Source organism: Rattus rattus, chromosome 18, assembly GCF_011064425.1.
Source record: "Rattus rattus isolate New Zealand chromosome 18, Rrattus_CSIRO_v1, whole genome shotgun sequence".
NCBI lineage: Eukaryota > Metazoa > Chordata > Mammalia > Rodentia > Muridae > Rattus > Rattus rattus.
Window position 1 is genome coordinate 27,731,898 of NC_046171.1, and position 24,617 is coordinate 27,756,514.

The following is a 24,617-nucleotide window of genomic DNA, read 5'->3' on the forward strand; positions in this document are numbered from 1 at the left end:
GTGGCGGAAGCATGCTGGAAGAGGGAAGTTAGGGGTAAGGGGAAGAGGGCGGCCCTATGTCCATGTCCATCCTAATTAAGGAGGCTCTTTACTAACTTGGGCTTCTGTCTGTCTAGACCAGTGGTTCTCAACCTTCCTAAGGCTTTGAACTTTTAATACAGTTCATGTTTTGGTGATCCCAACCAAATAATCACTTTTATTGCTACTTCCTAATTTTGCTACTGATATGTAAATATTTGATATGCAGGGTCTTAGGTGACTCCAGTGAAATGGGTCATTCAACCCTTAAGGGGTCGTAACCCACAGGTTGAAAAGCACTGGTCCAGACCCTGGAGACCTTCAACCTGAGGCTGATGGGACAACCCGGGTGCCAGGGACTCAAAGCCTGGGGCTAGCCTTCTCATGCTTCTGACTAACTACTTCAACTCTCTTTTCACAAAAAGAAACAGTAACTGCATTCGCCCTATGAGGACCTGGAGGAACTGCCAGGAGCCAAGCTCGCCTTCACTACTTCTGAGTGTAGTGTCCGTCCATAGAAGACAGTGGGTGCTCTGCAGACGGTTGCAGAGGCAGCTGAGTCCTTGGGGTACTCAGTCCTCACTCCATCCCCATGTATAACCAGTGACTTTCTACAGAGTACTTAGTCCCTGTGTCTCCAAGGAGAACACATTCCAAGTTCCCAGTAGGTGCCAGAAACACTGGATTGTATGGGACCGTATGTGTACTACACATCTTTGCTATATGTATGTACCTATGATAATTTTTAATTTTATTAAATTAAGTTTAAAGTTTTTAATTTTTTTATTTTATTAGGCACAGTAAGAAAATTTTAAAAAAGGATAACTTGTAATAAAATAGAACGAGTTTAACAGTGTTTCCTAAGATGGGGTTGGTCTCTATTGAAATATCTGACCACTGTAACTGAAGCTGTGTGTGCAGATGAACTGCAAGATGCTGTTCTGTTCGGTCTGGAGACTGGAATAAAATGTCTTCCCTTCCCCTTCCTTGGCTCTCCTGAGGTAGCTCTGTTAAGCACTTCACCGTGCATGGAGGGCAAGCCAGCTTGGAGATGCAAGTGATGGCGCCCCAAGCAGGGACACGTGCGCTAACTCACCACGCGTCCAGGCATCCCGATGGCACCCTTGTCCCCCTGAGGAAGGAGGTGGAAACAGTCAGTGTGGCTGCCACCTGTCAAAATGTTCCACGAGCTTGTGCACACCTAACTTGAGGACATGGCTAGCCAGCTTTGTTGGAGCAGCTAGAGTGGTGCCACATTTAGAATGGCACCAAGTGTCACGTCGTCACCGATGGACCTCCTGGGAGACTTCACTAACTAGGGCCAGGACCTCAATGCTTGGATGGAATCAGACTTTCATCTCTCACCTCTGGTTTTCTGCACTCAAGCATGGGGCTGTGGAGTAAGCATTACAGTAGGTGAAGGTTGCCATTCTGGACCTCAATCTCCTAAGTTGTCTCTGAGGCCCTTTCTCCCTTAGGCTTGTGTTGTTGCAGCCCATCAGTGATAGCCAGAATGGGCCTAGGAGTCATTACCCTTCCTTTAAGGCACAGAGCAAGACAGAAGGGTGAATGACTGCCCGGTGTCTGTCTGCCAGAGTCAGGGAAGCAATGCCCGTGCTCCCTGGCTCCTCCCTCTCCTGCTCTGGTGTCCCACCCTGCCCCCTCTCTTCCCAGGTTGCTCAAGCATGTGGACTTAGATGCTTTGTTTTGTAGCCAGGGTTACATCCTCTAGCTCTGGAAATCTGCTTACGAAGTTTCACTCATTCCCCCATTCAGTAGAAAATATTTTTTTGTAATCATAGGCATGCAGACATCATAAAAATCTGGGGGCGGAGCCTCAATGGATGGGGAGCAACACGGTGTAGAAGGTAAGATGATGCCTGGTCTGCCAAGCAGGAGAAGACTGTACTGAAGTCCCCCTGGGATGTGAACAGGGGTCGGGGGGAGTCCTGGGGTGACTCTGGATCTGCTGATCCTGAAGAGGCAAAAAGCATCCAGGAACAAGCGGCGTCCCAAGACATATGTGGGACGCATGAAGAATGCTGTCAGTTCCTGTTAGGCTTACATTGTCAAGATGCAGGGCATCTTCAAGCAGAGCACTGTGCCTTTGCTAAGTTAAAAATGGCGCAGCGCTGGTTGTAAGCACTGACGATTTCCCTATCCTCCCTGAGCACCAGACTATGGAATAGAAGATGCAGGAAGAGAGCTTTGGGGCTGCCGACTTCCCTATGGGATGGTACTGTCTCGTGGCAAGAACGTGGCATTTGGTAAATGTTAAGCAAAATGGCATTGACTAGAGCTGGAACCCACAACACTGTGGTCTATGTGCATACACTTCTTGTCCTGTAACAAAGGGCCAACACTCATGCACCTGCTGGTGGCTCACCTCACAACCCTTCACATGGAAGCTTGAACCCTCAGCCAGTGGATCAGCCCCTCCCATCAAGGGTGTGGCAGACCCATGCCTGTTGTCAGCTCGGGCTCCAGCGACCTTACAGTCCTCACTCTGAGTTTCTGAATGATATTCCAGGTTGTGTGTGTGTGTGTGTGTGTGTGTGTGTGTGTGTGTGTGTGTGTGTGTGTGTGTGTGTGTGTGTGATTATTTTCCTTTCCTTTGAAAGTAATGTTCTTTGCAGCCCTGGCCATAAAATGCTCAGGTTAGGGACAAGCATGGGAAGGCCAGCAGCTGGAAACTCAGCAGCGTCCCCCGCTCTGTGAATTGCCCCTAAATGCCTTTTAAAGGTGGATGCTATAAGAAAGAAAGAAGAAACCTGCCCACATTCCTCTCAGTCATCTGACTGTTGCCCTGCTTATGTTTCTCGGACCGAGTCACTGTCCTCCTGAGCTACAGCACTGGGGAAATCTCTGCTTTCAGCGCTGAGCCTTCTTCCATGTGTATTTTACTAAAAAAAAAAAGTCACTGGCCATTCATTCTAGAAACTGTTGGATTGGTCAAAAGGTTACAGTATAATTCATACCCAGACAGTTCTAGAATCCAGTGGAAGTGGCCTTTAGCCAAGGGAAGACAGGTATCAACAGGTGTCCCCATGAAAGCCTTCCCCCAACCCCTGTATCTCTTCCATACCCTACCTAGATGTCTCCTCTGTGCCCTACCTCAAAACCCTATCTGCGACCTTCCTTAACCCCCTGCTTGGCTACAACATCTTTCCTGAGCCACACCCTGCTCCAAAGCCCACAGGGTTTATAATCAATCCTCACCTCATTGATTGAAGCCGGATCCCACAGAACAATGTCTTAGAAGGCTTTAAAGATGGCACTCAAATGCCAGGTATGGGCCACAAGAAACTGCTGTGCTCAGTGGTGTGCAGTCTAACGATCCACTACTGGACTCAGACAGGTTGGACGATGCATTTTATCCTTCTGAGGCTGAGCCCTTTTTTTTCCCCCTTCACTAAAACGAAGCTGAGAATACTCTCTCATCTGAGCTATTTCTATTTTCCTCTGAGTTATCGAGCAATCAAGGCTGGGGATACCCAGAATGCCTGGCACCAGTGAAAGCTTCAAGCGGCTAGTCATCAGGTGACAAGATGGCTAGTCACACGACCTCTACCCACTTTTGCCCACAGTCCCTGTGGTTCCTCAGCACAGCCTTCTTATGGTAACTGGGGAGAAACAAAGATTTTTGAGTCCACCATTCCCTAGAAGGCATAGGAAGACTAGAACAATGCAATCTGCTATGAAGAAGGCTGGAAATGACCCAAGGACTGGCCAGTTGCTCCGGTCCCCCATTCCAGAACTATCTATCTGGACAAGAGCTCCTATGTTTAGAGGGTCTGCTGCTGGGTCTGCATGCATAAGACCCTAGGAACAATACCAAAAACTAGAGCCACAGACCCCAGATACCCTTCAGTGTTCTGATGTGGAGGGTGGGAGTGGCTTCACCCTCAACCATGGATTAGAGACTCCAGAGAATTGTGTGAACTGACCGCACAACTTAGACCTGAGAAAGTAGGTAATGGGGACTGGGGTATGGTCGGCAGGAGAGCACTTGAAATGCCCATGGGTCCTGAGCTCAACGCCCAAATGAAAGAGAGGCAGAGAGAGAAGAATGAGTTACTTACTGGGAGTCCAGGTCTTCCAGTGGGGCCCTGAAACAAAGAGATGGGAGTGAAGTTAACACAGGTCAGAGTTATAAAAGGTTAATGGCATACCATTCCCCTGTTAGCTGTGACCTCAGGGAAGTCCCCGGCACTGTGGGAGCTTGTTATTTTAATAACTGAGCAGGGATGGGGGCTTCCTCTCTGTCAGCCATCTAGCCATAAAACCAGGGAAGCAGGACCTCCTATATGCCAGGCTCTGGAATAGGAAAAGGAGACAGAAAGATGATATGTGCCCTCCCATGACTCAAGGGTCATTAGGGCTTGGGCTCTCATTAGCTCAGCTCCCTCCTCCACCCCACTCCATTTCTGAGCCCTTCAGAACATCTCTCCGGCTGACTGTACCGGACTGAGAATGGGCAGGGATGAGAGACAGCCAGCCCCTGTGTAACCTGTTCCATCCTAGAAGAGAAGCCAGGGACAGGGCAGAGCCCGTCATTGACTAGGATGCCCCGGATGCACAGACCCTGTCTATACTGATGGCATGGGAACAGTGAAGGGGAAAACCCACAGAGGATTATGAGGGAGACAGTGGGACTTACTTTGGTGCAGGAAACAGAAGAATCACCCAGTCTGTGATGGGTCAGCACCGGGGTGAGGGGTGGGGGATGGGGGCAGGGGGTGGGGGTGGAGGGTGTCTTGCCTTCCTGATTCTTAGAATCCAATAGATAAAAGTCTCCACGAACACCAGCTGGGCTTGCGCCAGCCTGGAGTCATCCTGGCACTTGGGAGGCTGAGGCATGAGGTTAATGAAGTCTAGGCTAACATGGGCTGCAGAGTGAGACTATCTCAAAATAAGTAAATGCATCAATAAATAGAAATTACCCAGTGACTGTCCTATCAATTACATTTTCCATCATAGCAATACATCCTGGAAATCCCTGAGGAACCTGCAAAATCCTGAGAGAGTGGTGTCTTTCTCGAGCTGGACCCTGGCCTCAGACAGGTCTGACCCAAGAGGGATGCTGAGCTTCTACTCTGACAGCTGCCAAGAGGGGAGAGACTCTTGGGATCCTCTTAGGAGTGGAAACTGCAGGGATCAGTAGGACTAATATTGTAAAAATGGCCATTTGACTAAAAGCAATCTATAGATTTAATGCAATCCATAGCAGAGTACCAATATAATACAGACATTGAAAAAAACCATCTAGTTCATACGAAACACATATGCATGTGGGTGCAAGCATGTGCATGAGTGTGTGCATGCACACATATCACCACCACCATCATCACCAACCACTACTACCAAAAACCCCGGTCAGCTAAAACAATTTCAAACGATAAGAGAACTGCTGGCGGTATCATCATCCTAGATTTCAAGCTATGTTACAGAGCTATATAAATAAAACCAGCATGGTACTGGCATAAAAACAGGAATTGAGTTGACCAATGGAACTGAACTGAATATCCAGACACAATTTCACATACCCATGGACACCTGATTTTTCACCAAAAACTCAAAAATAGACGTTGAAGAAGAAGATGCTATCCTCAACAAGTAAGTGGTGCTGGCCAACCTGGATGTGTGTGGGTAGAAGAATGCAACAGTTCCACAACTATCGCCCTGCACAAAACTCAACTCCAAATGCATCTAGGACCTTAGCATATGACCAGACGCCCTGAGTCTGCTAGAGGAGGAAGACCAGCAGTTAATGAACAGGACCTTATAAGGCCGATACATTTTTATATGGCAAAGGGCACTGTCATTTGAGCAAAGCAGCAGCTTAAAACAGGAAAAAGGCCATTATCAACTGTACATCTAACTGAGGGCTAGTATCTAAAATATATAAATAACTAAAACCAAACAAACAAAACAATCCAAACATCAGGGAGCAAATAAGCCAATTTAAAAAAATGATCTAAAAGATGAAACACAGATGTCTAAGAAAATTTAAATGTCCAATACCCTTAGTCATCAGGGAAATGCAAGTTAAAATTACTTTGAGATTTCTACCCCAGTCAAAACGGCCAAGATCCATAAAAAGAATGACAGCTCATGTGGGGTGAGGCAAAGGGAACATTCACCCATCGTGAGTAGGACTACAAACCTGTCCAGTCACCACGGAAATCAGTGTGGCAGTTCCTGGGGAAGCTGGGAACTGATCTACTCTAAGATCCAGCTGGACCACTCCTGGGCATCCACCCGAAGGGCTCTGCACCCTACTACAGAGACGCTTGCTCATACAGGTTCACTGGTGCTCTACTCACAATAGCTAGAGACTGGGTCAGCCTAGAGCTAATGGATGCTAATGAAGCTATGGTGCATTCTCACACACACACACACACACACACACACACACACACACACACACACACACACACAAAAGGTAAAGAAAAATAAAATTATCAACTTCACAGGTAAATGGATAAAGCAGTCATCCTGAGTGAGGTATCCCAGACACCCAGAGACAAATATTGTATGTTGGGTACCTTGTAAGGAACTAGCGGGGAGGAGAGGATTTCTCAAGAGAGGGGAAATAGAATATAGTGACATGGGGGTTGGGGGGGCTAGAATAGGAGGATTAAATGGGGGATCCTAAAGGCCATTTGAAAAAACGACATGGAAGCCAGCTACTATGTGACAGGTTATTTCTCTGCCGGTGAATGAGCCAATTCAAACCAGATTGGATTATATTATAGGCAGGTGTATTGGGGACTTGCTCTCAGTGAGTTCACTGGTCCCAAGGACTGAGGCTGGGGAGTCACCTTGCTGAGAGAGGGGAGGAGGAAGAGAAAGAGCCAAGGGGTGCACACAGAGAGAGAGAGAAGGAGAAGAGGAGGGAGAGAGCGAGCAAAATGTCTGGATTATATAAGGAAGAGCCACTGGGGGAGGGACAGCCCAGCCCCTGGGTTGGAAGGTTCAGGGTTGGGGGCAGGGTGTGCCAGGTAGGGACTGAGGGATGCTGGGAGGATCTGGAGGCCAGGCCTGCTTTGAGGTGTAAAAATATGCACGTAGGTCCCCTTGTCCGAAACCAAACACAGTATGCAGAAGTTTCTTAAAATATAAACATCTAGGAAAGGAATCTAATGGAGTCACCCAACAGGGGAGAGAATGCTTCCACTAGACATCTTATGCCACCAAATAAAACCTCTAGCACCAGGAATAAGTTATACATTATTGAGTTGTGGCCCGAGGAACACCCAAACATCTCAGGCTATTGCCAAGACTACCAGTTGCTCTCCGCAGCACGGTAAGGATCTGTTGATGGAGGCAACACTGATGACATTAGAAACAGAGAAGTCAAGCTGGTCCCTAACTAGAATCCTCACCCTACTGACTAGTGTTCATGGTACAGGAAGGCACCCTGCACACTGCTAGAGGAGAAAGGTAAACACCAACCCGGCTGTAAACCCTGAGGCCCACAACAACAACCTGCCCGCAAGATATACGTGGGCAATAACGGCATAAATGCTGTAGGTGTAACCAACCACGTTTTTACTGGATTTAAGACCCACTCCACCAGATGGGACACCTCACCCCGCTCAGGTGACCCAGAACCTGAGCATAGATAGGTCATAGGCCTAAGACCAAAACCTACTACTATTATTCTGACAAAGGGATATAGCAACAAAACGACATATGCTATAGCCACAGATCAGCTCGACCCATGTTAGAAGAGCTTCCGCTTGTAGTAGTGGGTAGCTAACACAGAGACCCACACCGGACAATATGCGTAGATTGAGAGACTCTGGAACATCCTTCAAACACTTCCCCTCAAGGCTTGGGAATCTATACAGAAAGACTCTTAAGAGCCAAGGTTGACTCCAAGGAAGCAATGTCTCCTAGATAAAACAGGACCAATGTGTATGAACTTACGGAGACTGCAGCAACATTCACAAAATCTGTGTAGGCTCAAGCCAATGAGATGGGGTCTTAGAACTGGGAGGGGAAATAGACACAAGGTCCCACACCCTAATCCAGGAGCTGTCTGCAACTGACACCCAATTGCAGCGGCTTGCCTTAGTGCTGCTTGTCCTCTAATGCTAATTTGGGTCCTCCAGAAACTGCACACAGGTCAGACAGTGAGGGACCCCAGCTAATTGTGGTTGGTAAATAAAGATGCCAACAGCTTATAGCTCCACATAGGTGGAGTTTAGATTTCTCGGGTTTGGAGAGCCAGGAGGATGAGGAGCTGGGAAGAGGAAGAAGCCCCATGAAGAACATGCAGGAGGGAGGAGAGTGGCCATGGGCTAAGGGCCAAGAGAATGCTGCCCAGTTGGAGTTACGAGCAGCCCAGACAGAACCTAGTCAATAGTGATAACTGGGGGTTACCGATGGGAAAGCGGAGTCTAACCGCATGGAGGGTAGGCAGTTGCCCGGCTACTGGGCTGCTTAAGGCTTATTAACATAGAAAGGCCGTGTGTCTTTCATCTGGGAGCATAAATGGTGTAAGGCAGGGAAGCCCTGAAACGTTTGCTACACCCAATGGCAAAGGGGAAACCAGTGTTTCTCCAATGGAGCATCACTGGTTGTATTAAACACACTTCCGCACAGGTCTCATGCCCAGGAGTAGTTGGCCCACACAAAACAAACTCAGTGGCGTTTCTTGTGGATCTTTTGTTTAGTTTTTTTTTTTTTTTTTTTTAATGGCATTTTTCTTTTGTCTCGTGGGTCTTCTGCTTGTTTATTTTGATTTTCATTTTTGTGGGGCTTTTGTGTGTGTTGTTTCTCGATTGTTTTTATTTTTGTTTCTTGTTTGTTTTTGAAAGCAAGCGAGAGAGAAAGAACATAAAGTTAGATGGTGGTGGTAGTGGGGTGGATCTGGGAGGAATTATGGGAAACACGATCAAGATATAGTCTAAGAAAACAATTTTTTTTTTAAATTACAAAAAAGGAGCCGAGCTGTGGCACTTGGGGAGGTATTTCAGTAGCAGAGAGAGAATCTTCTGGATTAGGACCAAGCACTGTGCAGCCAGCCTATCTGTGCACAATCTTGACTCTGCACCTACTATGTGAGTAGTGAGGGTGACCGTAAGTGGCTTGGTGCCCTTGTGCCTCTGTTTCCTCATCTTGAAAATGGGAGAACAGTAACTAGTAACACCTGTCTTTTATGATGAAATAAACTAGCGTATTACAAGCACACAGCTCAGGGACCCCTGTACAGCAAGTGCTAAGCACATGCCAGCATGAGCCGTTATTAGAAGGGTACAAGTTGCCCCCGGGGTGGGAGGTACAGGACCAGGAAGAGCCAGGCTTCCTGAGTGGCCAATGCTTGCCTACCTAACTGTAGACCGAGTTTTGCAAAGGCAGCTTTCTTTATTGCTCTGACCAATAGGGAGCTTGAATCTTTTTCTACCTCTTTTGTTCCACTCCTCACTCCTATGTCCTTCCCTGGCTTGTGGAGTTTGCTTTCTGTTGCTGTAGTAAATACCACGACCAAGTGAGGAGGGTTTATTTGGCTTATACATTGAGATCTCAGTCCACCATGAAGTCAGGGCAGGAACTCGGGGCAGGAACTGAGGCAGAGGCCACAGGAGGGCCCTGCCGGCTGGGCTGCTTCCTATGGCTTACTCGCTTTGTTTTCTTGCATAGCCCAGGACCACCTATCCACGCTTTGCTCACAGTGATTGGGTTCTCTCCCATGCCAATCACTAACCAAGGCGATAACTTGCCTACAGGTCAAGCTGATGGAGGTATTTTTTATTTCAACAGGGCCTCTTCCCATAGGACCCTAGCTTGTGCCAAATTGACAAAAACTTAACTAGGACATAGTTTTAAATTCCTTCCCTCCAAAATGAGGTAGGATAGACATAAATGAATAAATTAATCAATGGGAATTACAGAGTTAAAAAAAAAACAAACAAACCAGAGGGTGATGTGTGCTCCTATAATTCAAGTGCTGGGAGTGGATGGGAGCTGGGGGGCTTCTGTCCTGGACACTAGGGTGGGGATGGTGGGAAAGGACAACGTGCTCCTCTTTGCTAATTGCTGCTACAACATCAATGTATCCTCCACGGTGAGTGCCAACCTTGTGCCCACAGGAACCTGGATCTCTCCACTGGAGTATAGAGCCAGCCCCCGAGAGACTGCCCACAGGGTGGCAGACGGCCATCTGTCCAACGCTCACCTCTGGCCACCAACATCCTTACTTTGCAGAAAGCAAAGAGAACAAGGGCTAAGGATGCTTCAAGCCTGGGAGTTCGAGGGAGGACGCAGCTTAGGCAGGTAGAGAGTGTAAGCAGGGACTCGTACCCCACTTCTCTTGCCAGTCCCCAGAATCCAGGAGTGACAATACCCACTCTGACTGGGAACAATCTGCCAGACAAACTGGTCCAACTCTCAGGATGCTGCAGTGGCTGGAGTCATCAGAGAGGGAAGAGCCTCAGGTGCCGAAATGCCTCCATGAGACCCAGCTATGGCATCTTCTCAATTAGTGATCAAAGTGGGAGGGCCCAGGACATTGTGGGTGGAGCCGTCCCTGGGCTGGTGGTCCTGGGTTCTATAAGAAAGCAGGCTGAGCAAGCCACGGAAGCAAACCAGTGAGCATCACTGCTCCATGGTCTGCATCAGCTCCTGCCTCCAGGTTCCTGCCCTGCTTGTGTTCCTGTCCTGACTTCCTCCATTGATGGGCTGTGATCTGTAAATGTAAGCCCTTTCCTCCCTTGCTGCTTTCTGGACATGGTGTTTTGCTGCAGCAATAAAATCCTGACGAAGATAGATGCTGAAGTTCTGTTGAGGGACACGGGGTTAATGCCACCTATGGAGGGTCCTCAGGATGGGGCAGGCATGGACTGTTGCCTTCAAAAATGGGGGAGGACACATGGCCCCATTCCAGCAGGCAGCCTGTCATAGTTCCTTAAAGAAAAAAAAAAGACCAAGTTTTAGGTAGCTCAGGCTGGCCTTGAACTCCCTATGTTGAATTTTGGATCTTCCTGTTTCCACCTCCCAAGTGCGGGAATTTACTCAGGGATTGAACCCAGAGCTCCACGCATGCTAGGCAAGCATGCTACCAACTCAGCCACGTCCCCAGGCAATGCCACTTATCTTGGAAGATGGGTGACAGAAATGGCCATTTGATGTCCCCAAACCAACCCTAGTAAGGACCTTCCTCCCTGGCTGCTCTGCTACCCAAGCCCTACCAGAGGAGGTGGTAGCAGGATTCTTGGGGGAGGGGTGGTGGCAGGGGCTGGGACTTCAGCATAACCACAGAGTATTAAGTGACTGTCTCTTTAAGAGTCAGGTGCACTGCTTTGACAAGCAGGGGACTCTCTTCCTCTGGCCTCCACTGGGTCCTCACAGGCCCAAAGCCACCTCCCAGCCACTCAGGAGGGAGGGTCAAAAGGGGGAGGTGGGTAGATTTCAGTAACCTTGAGAAAGATCTGATGTGAAGAGGCTGGCTCTTTCAGAGCCAGTCCCCAGGTGTCCCCCCACCCCACCCCACCCCGTTACCCTTGGGTCTTTTGTAGAACTATCCAATGCTGTTCCTCAAAGAGCATGTGATTCTGGGTTTGGGTCCTTTATCTTAGGGAGGTGTTTCCTTGAGTTCTTCTCCAGGATTGGACGAGCTCCAGCTCCCTGCCCACCCCGGGACTAAGACCCAGAAACAAGGGACATGTCGCCTCTAGTGCCTTTGCCACCAGTAGCCTCAGCTGCCCCCTCGGGGCCTGGTTAGAATGGAGCTGCCCACGCAGGGGTGTGGATGGCACTGCTGGGTCTCCCCAGCTTGGAGCTGTGCCCTGCCCTGCTTTCTGTATGGGACAAAGGCACTGGGGGGAGGAAGGTAGAACCTAGCAGGGTAATCTTTCCTCTTTGCGATCTCTGCCATGTCTTTGTTGTTGTGATGGTGGTGATGGTGCTGGTGTGTGTGTGTGTGTGTGTGTGTGTGTGTGTGTGTGTGTCTGTGTGTGTTTGGCGGGGGTGGGGGGAGACAAAATAGCTAGGCCAATACGGGGTAAGCCAGCCTTCTAGAATGAAGTGACAGACAGGCAGACATCCCTCGGGGATCGTTGATTGGGCACAGAGGTACTCTCCTGGAGGACGTCAGCTCTCCACCCAGGGCCCTGTTACCAGAGACACAGGCCTTTGAGGCGCAGCACACACGAGGAGCAGCTGAGGTCTGTACTTACAGGCGGTCCTGAAAGAGAGAGAAAAGGGCTGGTCAGTGTCACTGCTGCCAGAGGGAGGGAGTGGGGAGGTCACCTTAGAAACAACATCCAAGAATTTTTTTTTTATTTTGGCAAAGAGGTTTCCATCTGGTCTTCAAAGTTTGTCTTTTCCTGGCTTGCTCTTGCCGGCGTAATTCATTTCCTCTTTATTTTTCTCTCCATATTTTTATTATTGGATGAGAAACGCAGGGGTCTGGACCCCAGGCCCCGCCCTGAGAGGGGTCTACTGGTCTCCACCCCGTACCTTCCTGCCTGTCAAATTGCATTCTTGGGGACCTGCCAGCATTTCAGAGAGGCCAGAGGAGGTGCTGGAGAGACAGACTGACAGACAGTGTTGCCTGCTCACTGCTCCTGCAGGCTTTCCTAGGACATGCAGTGGAAAACTGGCAAAAGGAGCAAGCAGGGTGGGGGGTGGGGTGTGCACACTCCGGCCCTCCCCTCCCCTCCCAGCCTGATGTCTATCAGCCTGGCCTGGTTTCTGTTAGACACTGAGTCAGATGTCTTCTTACCCTCCTGGGTCGGCCGCCCACTGGTGCTTTCCTGACCCCCACTTCTCAGTCTTGCCCAGTCCCTCTCTCTCCACCGGATTCCCCTCCCTTCCCTGTCCACTTTCCCTCCTCCTGCACTGGACTTCAACAGCCCTGTCTGATTACTAACAAGTTCAGGCATTGTGAGGGTGGGAGCCAAGAGGGCAAGAAAGGAAGGCCATTTCAGTAGAAGGGAGCTATGGAACCCCATGGCCCCTAGGGGAGGGGTCCCACCTGTGTGTTCCCTCAGCCCCTGCTGATCTGACCATATCAGCTTAGAAGCTACTTCTGTTGTCTTTCATGCTCTGTCAACATGATTGTCTGATGTCCCCCACCCCCAACCCCCGGCTCCTTACGACCCCAAAGTCCATGTTCTTTTCTCTCCTCTGCCAGTATCATTTTGTGTTCTGGTCCCCATCCAGGAAGAAACAGACTGTCTCATGCTGGCCTCTGGCTGGGTAGCCCTGTGTTAGACCAGGCTAGGGGCAGCATGGGTCAGGGAGGGAGAGCATCTGGGACCTATCAGGCTGAGGGACAGGAGAATGTCATCCAGAACCTGCCACTATCTCAAATAACATAGGCTGCCTGTGTAGTCTGCATCTCCTGGTTGGTTCAACAATGACAAAATTGACTCTGGGAATTTTTGGATGTTTTGGCCATAGGAAGGGCAGATAGGCCCAGCTTAGGTCTGACAGAGCCCTGACTCCCCGTTTGAAAGTTTGGGGGATGATCCTCGTGATATAGAGTGAAGCTCTGGTGGGGGACCTGCCTGGTACTAGTAAACCAGGAATGTGTCTGACCCATGTCTACAATGTGCCCCTCACTCAGAATGTGCTCCCAGGGAACTCTGCTTTACCATGCTCTCACTACCCCCAACATGTCACTCACAGGGACCTGAGTGAGGGGGACGCCCCTCTGGTACGATGATGGGAGGGGGTAGGGGGTGGTTAGTACTGACAGAATCTAGAATCACCTAGGAGACCAACTCTCTGGGCTTGTCTAGGAGGAAGTTTCAGGATTCATCCTCTGCTTCCTCATCCTGAGCACAGACACTGTGTTACCACTGACAGGAAGCTCTTGCTATCATGCCCCCTCTCCCCCGCCCCATGAATGATGACCGCAAACTGTGAATTAAAATCAAGTTTCCTTCCTGAGGTTGCTAGCTCAGGGATCTTGTCACAGCACCAAGCAAAGCCACGAGACTGTGGGAGGATGGGGTGGCTCAGTGAGTGGCTAGTGGGTAAATCCCGATAACCTGAGTTTGATTTCCAGGATGCATACAGTGACTGGAGAGAATTGGTGTGAAATAGATTCAGAAAGTTGACAGATGAGGCTTTGTCCTCGACAAACACTTTTCTATCAGTGGGGAAGACTGCCATCATTCTGATGGATCCTTCTGATAGGTTAAGAGAGAATCCAACACGGTTGCCCTCCTACCTCCTACCACTGCACAGACCTGCAGTGGGGGACCCCTGGATTTCACAGCAGAGCCCCTGCCCAGTGCTGTGTTCAGCAAACAGTGGATGGGCAGCTGACCCTTTTGTAAAGTGTGCTAGGGCTGTCATGTCACATGTCTGTGCTCAGCCAGTCACGTGACTCACGAGTGTGGTCACGTGACCCGTGACTGGCTCATCTCTCTGTCAGGACACTCAGAGGACAGCCAGTTCAAAGCATCATCAACTCCACTTTAGACAGACTAGGGACAGAGGGGCCTACGAGGTTGGGCAAGGACGCGAACAGCCTTTGGACTCCTCATCTGGGACCCTCCTAACTGATACACCGACGCTCATGACATGGGGACTCTGAGTGACTGTCCACATCACCCCATCTGAAGAAGGAAGAAGGCAGCCATGTCTGCTTCCGGCCACAGGGACAGTAGATTGACGGGAGAGCGATGGTGATTGTTCCAGGTCACTCAGGAAGGATGGTGTAGGCTGTAACAGGATGTCCAGGGATGGTCCACAGTAGACGTCCAGAGTAGAAACCTGTCTAAGACTGTGCTCCTCATACCTGTCACCTGTCACCTTGGCCTCTGAATAAGTCAGTCATACCTCTTCTAAACAGACAAGCAGAACCAGACCCTGTGAAGAAACCTGGGGCAGCCAGAATTCTGAGTGGCCTTTCTTCAATAGCTTCTTACCAGGTTATGGCTATATGAAGATGAAGAACACACAGGCAGGCCCTTTGAGAAAGGAAAACTGCAATAAACAGAAACAGCAACAAGACCCAAACCTATGTGTTATCTAGAAGCCCGATGCTGATCTCTGGTGACTTAGAGAGGAATAGCTCATTTCCTCCTGCTGAGAAGTTAGAGCCTCCTCTGTGACAGAGCTGGGGAAGATCCAAAGAGCCTTAGAGGACCATGAGGACCTTGGGAAAACGCCTATCGTTCATTCATTTACTCGATCAACATCTGCCAAGTGCTCATTGTCTTTCATTCATTCACCAAATCTCTAATTAACAACATTACATCCTGTACACAAGGTACAGTGCTAATTAGGTTTCTGTGATATCACATCAGCTCTTGGGACAAGCCTGGGGTGGGAGTGGCAGACTCAGCCCTATTCACTGAGGTGGAGTCTGAGCTTTCAAACCTTTTGTTTACTCTCTGGACAATGTATCACAATGTTGCTGTCTTCAGAGGGGAGCGCCTGGCAATCAAGTTACAAACAAATGAAGCTGAAATAAAGAGCTCGTGAGGTTTGGAGAAAAGTGGGCTGCACTCATAACTATCCACTGTAGGCAATGGTGACTTGTCACCTTAGACACCTTAGACAGCACCTGGGCTCTTTTTGTTTCTGTCCTTGTTTTAAGACAGGGTCTTTCCATGTAGTCCTGGCTGGCCTGGAGCTCTCTCTGTAGAGCAGGCTAGCCTCTAACTTGGAGATCTACCTGTCTCTGTCTCCAGAGTGCTGGGTATAAAGGCATGCACCACCATACCCTGGCCTGGCTTGCAAGTCTTAGCCAGCCTTCCTTTTTAAGCTTTAAACTCTATGCTGCATAGACTGGCTTTGAACCTGGCTTCTATGAATCTTGTGTTTTCTATGCTGGAATCAGGAGGTCGTTAAGGGTGGAAGGTTCTGCTCTCTCCAGATCTGGTCCTGGTCCTAGGCAGAGCTTGTACAGAGTCCCAGTGTGCTCTGAGTTCAAGGTCATTCAAGCCATTTTCTGAGCCTGTTTGATTCATTTTCTGAATCCTGTTTCCTTCTCCCACTGCCTGCCCATCTCTACCAGGACAGACACTGGGTTCCCCAGACTCTCCAAAGACTTTGAGTTCTTTATAATATGTCCTACTTTGTCTGCAGAGCTGAACCATCTCAACTGGGGGTGTCTTTACCTTCCAGGGACAGTTGGCCATGTCTAGAGATGGCATGGGGACCTTGATAGGAAGGACTGAGGCCAATTTCTGGTTAAAGCATCTGGATCAGTTGTCCCAGGAACACACTGGGCAAACCAGGCTTTGTGTCTGACACAGTAAACCTATGGATGAAGAAACCTCTGGCCGTAGCCAGATGTTCACAGATGGTAAGGAGCCTGAATCCCAGTTTGGAAGAGCCCAGAACAGGTCGAGCTCTAGGCGAGTGGCAGAAGGCTGTAGAAAATCCAACAACTGTTCAAAATCAGCACGTCACGTCTCCTGTGAGCCTGCACGCACAGTTCTCCTGAGCTTGGTTGGCGCTTTGTAACCACATGCATTGACAGCCGAAAACTGGGCTCAAAACGAGCTTACACTATAGAAACCAGTAAACACAACAAAGTGTCTTTCCATCCTACAAACCAGTTGTTAAACTTCTTAGGGCACTGAAGCTCACATCTGTCCTGCTCTCTTCAGTCACAAACATTTCCAGGCATTTCAGGTGAAAGGGAACACCAGGGGCCGGGGAGATAAGGGCAGCAGAAGCAGTGTCTGTCTGTCTGTCTGTCTGTCTGTCTGTCTCTCCCGGCCTCCCTCTCCCCTCTATTGCAGAACAGAATGAAGCCCCTTGAGCAAAATGGTCAGCCACCATCTTCCTCAGATTGGCTATGGCTAAAGCTCCTCACAGCCACGTGCCCTGACTGCCAATGTCCCCTCCTAGGAGGGGATGAGGATGTCAGTCACTGCTTGTCACCTCAGCTGCTAGATGCTCCAGTTAGTCATTGGTATGCAGTTCTGCCCTAATTGCCCACAGCCTTGGGTGCTGATATACAGGCTGGAGAAAGTTAAGGGAAGGGACCTCCCATCTATGTGGCCAGGAGAAAGCTGCCATTCATGCTGGGTAAAAGACTTTTCCATGTGGCCATTTTGGTCATCATTTCAAGTTCCTGCCAGTAACCCCTTACCATGCTCTGAATGTAAGACCAATACACACTCTAGGACCAGAAAGCTCGTTCATGGAATCATACTTGTCTCTGGGACCTTATGGGGACATATTGCTTACGTCTCCCCAGGGGAGGATTTCTTGAAACACACATTCTTGTACTCACAGTAGGCATCTCTAATCATCTGTGCTGGGATGAATAAGAATGGCCCCCAGGTACAGCTATTTGAATGCCTGGTCACCAGGGAGTGGCACTATTGAGAAGGATTAGGAGGTGTGGCCTTTGGGGTGAGTGTGGCCTTGTTGGAAGAGATGTATCACTTGGGGTTGGGCTTTGAGATTTCAAGAACCTAAGCCAGGCCCCAATACTCTCTCTCCCTGCTGCCAGAGATGGAAATGGACTCTCAGCTACCTTGTCTGCCTGCGTGCCGCCATGCTCCCTGCCATGAAGATAACAGACTAAACCTCTGAAACTGTGAGCCAGCCCCTATTAAGTGCATTTCCTTCATAAGAGTTGCTGTGTGGGGTTGGGGATTTAGCTCAGTGGTAGAGTGCTTGCCTAGGAAGCGCAAGGCCCTGGGTTCGGTCCCCAGCTCTGAAAAAAGAACCAAAAAAAAAAAAAAAAAAAAGTTGCTGTGTCACGGTGTTTCTTCATAGCAATAGAACACAGACTAAGACATCGGTCGTTGTGACTTTCTGCTGATGAGCCTAAATGAGGCTCTTTCTACTGCCAGTCAACAGGGACTGGCATGGGAGACAGGACCTAGCACTTGAGTCTCCTGGGGTCAGAGAGAGGGATGGCGGCTCTTTCTTGACTTCCCAAGGAGGCCTGGCTCTAGCTTTGTTAGACAGCTGAAAGGCTCCCCAGCATGCCTTGCACCAGATGCAGGGTAATTTTGTATTAGCTTTTCCTCCTTTCCCTGCCTAACTGTGCAGATCGGCAGAGAGATGGCCGGGGATAAATCTCAGTTGGTGCACAGCTTGCCCTGCATGCAGAAGGCCCTAGGTTTTATCCTTAACATTGCAGGAACTGATCACCGTGCTCCCAGACCTGTGCTCTCAGAACCAGGCGTGTCAAAAACCTCAAGGTCCTTTTCAGCTACACAGGAAGTTGGAAACCAACTTGGAATGGGTGAGATCCCATCTGTGACGGTTTGCATATGCTTGGCCCAGGGAGTGGCACTATTAGAAGGTGTGGCCTTGTTGGAGGAAGTATGTCACTGTGGGGATGGGCTTGGAGACCCTCCTCCTAGCTGCCTGAGGATGCTCAGTCTGTTCCTGGCTTCCTTCGGGTAAAGATGTAGAACTCAGCTCCTCCTGCACCATGCCTGCCTGGATGCCGCCATGCTCCTGCTTTGATGATAATGGACTGAACCTCTGAACCTGTAAGCCAGTCTCAATTAAATGTTGTTCTTTATAAAACTTGCATTGGTCATGGTGTCTGTTCACAGCAATAAAACCCTAACTAAGACACTATCTTTAAAAGAAAAAACAAACTAACAAACAAAAAAACAAAACAAAAAGGCAGACTGGGGATATGAGTGGTGAAAGTATGAGGGCCAGAGAGAAGCCTGTAAAGCCCATGGAGATGAACTCCCTGTTTGGCAGGATGCTGACTGCTTAGCAATGGGCCACCTTGCCCTTCGGTGCAGAAACTGCCCCATCTCTGTCCACAGCTGCTCCCCGGCTTATGCTTGGAGGTGGGCTGGGGTAGGTGGCTGGGAGCAAAAACAAGGTGTGCAGGACTCCCGCCTGTGCCTCCCCTGCCTCCCCTGCATCTACCCCCCATCAGCTCCGTCCCAGCCAGCCGTTCCTCCACTGCCCACTCTGCATCCCCGAGGGACAACTCCAGAGCCAGCTAGGAAACAGCTAGGGTGATCGCCTGGGGCCACTGACCCTTGTCAAGACAGCGCTGGAGGGAGATCTGCTTGAGCCCACAGCAGAAGTAGGGGACCTTACTGCCACCTCTGCAGGTTTTTCTACCCCAGGAAAAGCAGCCCTGAGGCTCTGGGGAGTCTATCGCCCCGTGTGCTGATGGGTCTTTTTCAGGACAGAGAAGTAATTCGTTCAAAGTCTCGCAGCTGGCAAGTGGCAGAGCCAACATCTGTTATCCTCTGTGAAGTCTGCCCTCCTGACCCCTATATGTGTTTCTTCAGCTGTCAAAGCAAACGAAGAACCAGTCTGAGATGGCAAGGAGAGTTGGAGATGGCTACAGGGGGAACCCGCGGTACATTTTCTTCAAGTCCCTTTGAGGACCCTAAGGCATCATTTCTGGGCCGTCTTCTAGTCACTACCATCTTTGTCCTAACACTGGCTCCCCCACTGAGGTGGGGATGCTAACCCCACCCAAATTAGACCCACGGGAAGAGCAGCAGCCACCCCGAGAGCACGTGGGGCCTCCCCTTGTCCTGCTGGCAGAGAGAGGTCTAGACAGTTCCACCTGCCAGCCACCTCAGAGGCCGGAGGAGTTCCCAAAGTTTTCTCAAGAGGTCAGGGCCAGACCAGAGTTCCTGGCTTTGTTGCTGAAAAAAAAGACTTTCAGGGGTTGGGGATTTAGCTCAGTGGTAGAGCGCTTGCCTAGGAAGCGCAAGGCCCTGGGTTCGGTCCCCAGCTCCGAAAAAAAGAACCAAAAAAAAAAAAAAAAAAAAAAAAAAAACTTTCAGGACTAACCCATATATTAAAGGACAGTTGGGGATTTGCTTTTTTAACTTATCACGATCATGGGTGTCCATGTGGGTATGTGTCCCGGGTGACAGTCAGAGCATCCTCTCTGTAATGAGTTCTCACACCCTTCTGTGGGCTCTGGGGGGTCAAACTGAGGTCTCTGGTCCTTGGCGGCAAACACCTTTACCACTGGAAATTCTGTTGGAGAGGTTTTAATACAGGTTTGGAACATAGAGAAAAGGATATGGAGGTTCTAAGAGAAAGGAAGACACGCTGAGATCATGAGTGTCAGCTACTCACAACGAGTCACAAGCAAAAGTGTTCGGAATAAATGAAAATTCTGATCTTGCTACTGTGTGACCTCGGGCAAATGTCTTAACCTCTCTGAGTTTGAGTGTTGGATTTGGAGGAGCATATGAGAGTCTGTAAGCCAAGTGCCTTCACGGGTGTCGGGTTTACAGTGAAGTACGTGGTAAATGGGGTCACAGCAGCTGCGAGTGATGGTTCTAGGAGGCATGACAAAGTGACATCCAATTTCAGAAGCAAGTGGCACACTTAGAAGGCTCTTCTCACATGCAGGCCACCATATGTGGTGTTTTTACAAACGTTGTCATAGGCAGATCAGCGGTAAGCTCATTTTACACACAGGGGCTCTGCAGCACAGAGATGTTTCCTGCTGGGGCCCCAAGCTAGGGAGAGGCAGGCTGGTCCAGCTGCTGACCACCCTGTGAACTGCCTCTCTGAGGAGATGCTCAAGCCCTGATCTGCAGACACAGCAGGCAGGGAGATCAGCAGGCAGGATGGGCCAGGCTGGGTGAGCCCCGGTTAAAACAGAAAGGACTGATGGGTGTCTCCAGCTCCGGACAGAGGGACACGCTGTGTATGGTCTTGCTTCCTTGGGCCCCAGGACACTTCCAGGCTGGGGTCAAGAGCGTAAAATCCCAAGTGACTGAATCTCACGGAGGTCTCACGGGTTGTAGAGATTAGGGCTTGATTCTGCAGACTCAGTCCAAGGGCAGGCATTGTTCTCAGGCTGAACAGTTTCCGGGCATAACCCCACCCCACCCCACCCCACAGGGCAGAAGGGCTGATGGCCACACACAGATGGGGACATCATGTTGGACAGGGGGATGGGCTGCGGGTCGAAGATGAAAATTAATCAGGACGGGCTTTGCAGGGTGGACACAGTCAGCTCAACCCTGCTTTATTTTGATAAGAATCTGGAATCCCAGGGTCTCTGAACTTGAACCAGTCACTCTTCACTGAATCTCCCTGGAGCAGCGGGATCCTCCCATCTGACCTACAGAGGTCTTCCCAAGGAGAGTGGCTTCCTGCCCCATCCCCCACCTCACCTCGGGTCCTTCCCAGGAAGTCAGCAGTTATGCAAGCCAGGGTCCCCTTCCCGTGACCCACAGGGACAGCCGGTTCTCTGGCAAACACGGCAGACCACACCTCCTCCTCCTCACTGTGGATTTCTATCTACCACAATCCCATGATATTAAAAAAAAGAAAAGAAAAAACTTTTTTTGTTATTCTCTTATCTCTGTGCAGATGTTGAGTCCATTTAAAATTTTTTTTTCTATCTCACAGGCTGTGAGATCTGTGGTGGCCAAAGGCTTTGCTCATCACTCCAGGAAGAGTTGAAGATTAAAGATTGAAGGCTTTGGAGCTGTGAGGAAATGCAAAGGACTTGGGCTGTTGAGCAGAGAAGCCTAGGGCAAAGTGACAGAGGGCTTCTCTGCATGCCCAAGATAGACTGGGCCTGACAACCCCTTAGCAGTGGCTGTTAGCCCCTGATCTTGAAAACACCCAAGACAGTGGAAAGTTAGATCTTAACGTACAAAGTTCTGGTTTCTAGATGTTGGCGCTGAGTCAGCAAATCTGAAAACCTTTCTGCAAGCCCAACGGAGCCTGGAGACCCATGTGGCCTGTGGGGTGCTAATTCCTCACACGTTCTCTGGCCCTCTCACAGCCACTAGCTTTAATTGCATGGACCAGAGCTGCTGGCCTGGAGTGCATTCGACCAGTGCACACTGAGTATGTGAATGGGTATCTGAGGGAAGGGTGGATGCAGGGTTCTCGGCTCCCACCTCAACTCCGCATCTGTGAAGAATGGTATGTTGGTGTGTGTGCATGAGCAGGAGTGTGTGCATATGTGTGAGTTACATGCACCTGAAAGCAATGGTTGGTGATTTCCTTGGGTGCCATAGCACCAGGGTAACTTCCTTCCACCTTGCACAGAGGTCCACAGCAGAAGAGGACACTGTTAAGCAAGGCTCTGGCTTGAAGGACAGCAGGACTGTGCAGAGCAGTGACAGGGAGCAGTGAGAAATCAGTTCTTAGTGAGGACTTTAGCTACCTGTGGGCTGTACCTTGTTCCCAAGCTCAGGATTGGGACTTGAACTCAGGTTTGCACTCATGCTGGGCAAGTGCTCTACCCCTGAGCTCTACCCCTCATTCCCTCCTCCCCTGCCTTTTCTTTTCTTTCTACTTGTTTAGGTTGGGATAGGGTCTCACTAAGTTGCCCAAGCTGGCTTTGAACTCGGGCTGGCCTTGAACTTATAGATTTTCTTTTCTTTTCTTTTCTTTTTTTTTTTTTTTTTGGTTCTTTTTTTTGGGGCTGGGGACGGAACCCAGGGCCTTGCGCTTCCTAGGCAAGCGCTCTACCACTAAGCTAAAGCCCCAACCCCGGATTTTCTTAATATTTTACTTCATTTCTTTTCTTTTCTCTTCTTCCTTGACCTCGCTCATGTCCTACACTGGCTTTGAACTCTCGATGTAGCTGAGGATGACCTCAAACTTCTGACCCTCTTGTCTCCACCTCCTGAATGCTGAATCACAGGTATGCGCCACCTTGCCCGTTATTTGTGGTGCTGAGGTTCAAACCCAGGGCTTTGCTCATGGTAGGCGAGCATCTACCAACTGAGCTACTACTCAAGAGAAAATAGTCTTGACTTTGTCTCTCCGTTAACTACAGTTCAAGTAGCTGTGTGATGTGCCCACAAGGCCGTAGTCAAGGTATGTACATAGAGAGTGGTGCTATTTGGAAGTGTGGCCTTGTTGGAGTAGGTGTGGCCTTGTTGGAGTAGGTGTGGCCTTGTTGGAGTAGGTGTGGCCTTGTTGGAGGAAGTATGTCACTGTGGGGCGGGCTTTGAGGTCTCCTATGCGCAGGCTCAGCCCAGTATGAAATCTTGTCTTCTGGTAGCCTGCGGAAGAGAGTCTGCTGCTGCCTTCAGATCAAGATGGAGAACCCTTAGCTCCTCCACTACCATGTCTGCCTGCATGCTGCCATGCTTCCTGCCATGATGATAACAGACTAAGCCTCTGAAACAGTAAGCCAGCCTCAATTAAATGTTGTCTTTTATAACAGTCGCTGTGGTCATTATGTCTCTTCTCAGCAATAAAACCCTAACTAGGACAAAAACTGCAGCCCCACTGTACCCCCACCCCACCCCACGCCACCACTGCAATGGCCCCAGCAAACCTTCTGAGCCTCACGGGTAGCTAGGATGCTAGTTTTGTGTACCACAGGTGGCAAGACTCTTTCCATTATCCATTTCTTTTTTTTTTTTTTTGGTTCTTTTTTTCGGAGCTGGGGACCGAACCCAGGGCCTTGCGCTTCCTAGGTAAGCGCTCTACCACTGAGCTAAATCCCCAGCCCCTCCATTATCCATTTCTGATCTTAGGGATACAACTTAGCAAGTATTTTCACTTACAAAGGAAACACTGAGACGCCATAGGAGGAACAGCTCATCCAGAGTCAAAGAAGAAATGGACCATGGGGCTGAGATTTATGCCTGAGCCCAGGTGACCACAAAGATCATCCTTATCCTGTGCCAGCACATTGCTCAGAAAAACAGAAGCCTTTCCTTTCTCACAGCCAGGACAGGGTGCAATAGCCACTGAGAGGAACCCAACTTTTCATGCCAGACTATTTGGGAATAGCAAATCCTAAGTGCAATTCACTAGAACATAAGATAGGTCCCATGCAGACATAATTAATCGATTTAATCGACTGCACTTTGGGTAGTCATAACTAATCAACCAGAGCTGCCATACTTGACTAAAGCCATCACAAATGTTCACATCTGAAGATGCAAAAGTCCTGCCCAGGGTCTAGTGGTCAGTACAAGTGATTGTCTTTGAACTGTGAGGGGCTTATGCCAGAGAAGAGACAGGGAAATGAATGGATGAGGCAGCAGGCCAAGCAAGGTAGGCAAGGGTTGAACTTCGGTGGCCTGGCTAGCTGTGTGACCTCTCCATAGCATGTTTCTGAGCTTCATAGCGGATTTCTGGAGTGAACGAAGAGCCAAGTAACTGGGTCCATCCAAGCTGAAAAGAGCAGAAACTACATCTTCCATTGGAGCCTGCCAGTCTGCCTGTCTGCCGTCCAGTTGTTTGTTTTCTGACATTTATTCATTGTTAAAATGACTCTTTAAAGACATTAAAGGCATTCTGTGAAATAGTATCACTCCTAGTCCCACACCCAGCTGCCACTATGTTTCTGATTTTTCCTGACCCTCAGATGTTCAGGGATATTGTGGAATCGGTTCACTTTTCTTTTTTCCAAGGCAAACACATCTCCCCGAGCGTGCCTCTCTCATGGCTACCTAGGAGGCCTGGATGACAAAGACCTGGATTATACACAAGATATGAGGAACATGGCATCACATAACATCCAGGAGAACAAAGCCACTCTGGTGGCTTCTCCTCCTGTCACACTAACTATGATTACGGGAAGATGTTGCTCAGAGGGAATGGGTAGCAGAGGATAGGGTGTGGTATGTGTTAATTTCCATGAAGGGGCTTCCACACCTGACCCTCTGCTCTGCTCAGGCACCCCTACCTTTGCAGCTGGACAGCTCTGGAGCATGGAAGTATGAGAG

At 49.5% G+C, this 24,617-nt stretch overlaps 1 protein-coding gene across 1 annotated transcript in view; it reads right to left on the reverse strand.

The window, feature by feature from the left end:
* Col13a1 (collagen type XIII alpha 1 chain) overlaps positions 1-24,617 on the reverse strand; it is a 139,535-nt gene that overhangs the window by 68,855 nt on the left and 46,063 nt on the right. The window contains exons 3-5 of the mRNA XM_032889262.1: positions 12,204-12,211; positions 4,101-4,127; positions 1,115-1,150 (exon numbers count right to left, since the gene is read on the reverse strand). Coding sequence (XP_032745153.1) covers positions 1,115-1,150; positions 4,101-4,127; positions 12,204-12,211 — 71 coding nt within the window. The remainder of the gene's footprint in view (positions 1-1,114; positions 1,151-4,100; positions 4,128-12,203; positions 12,212-24,617) is intronic.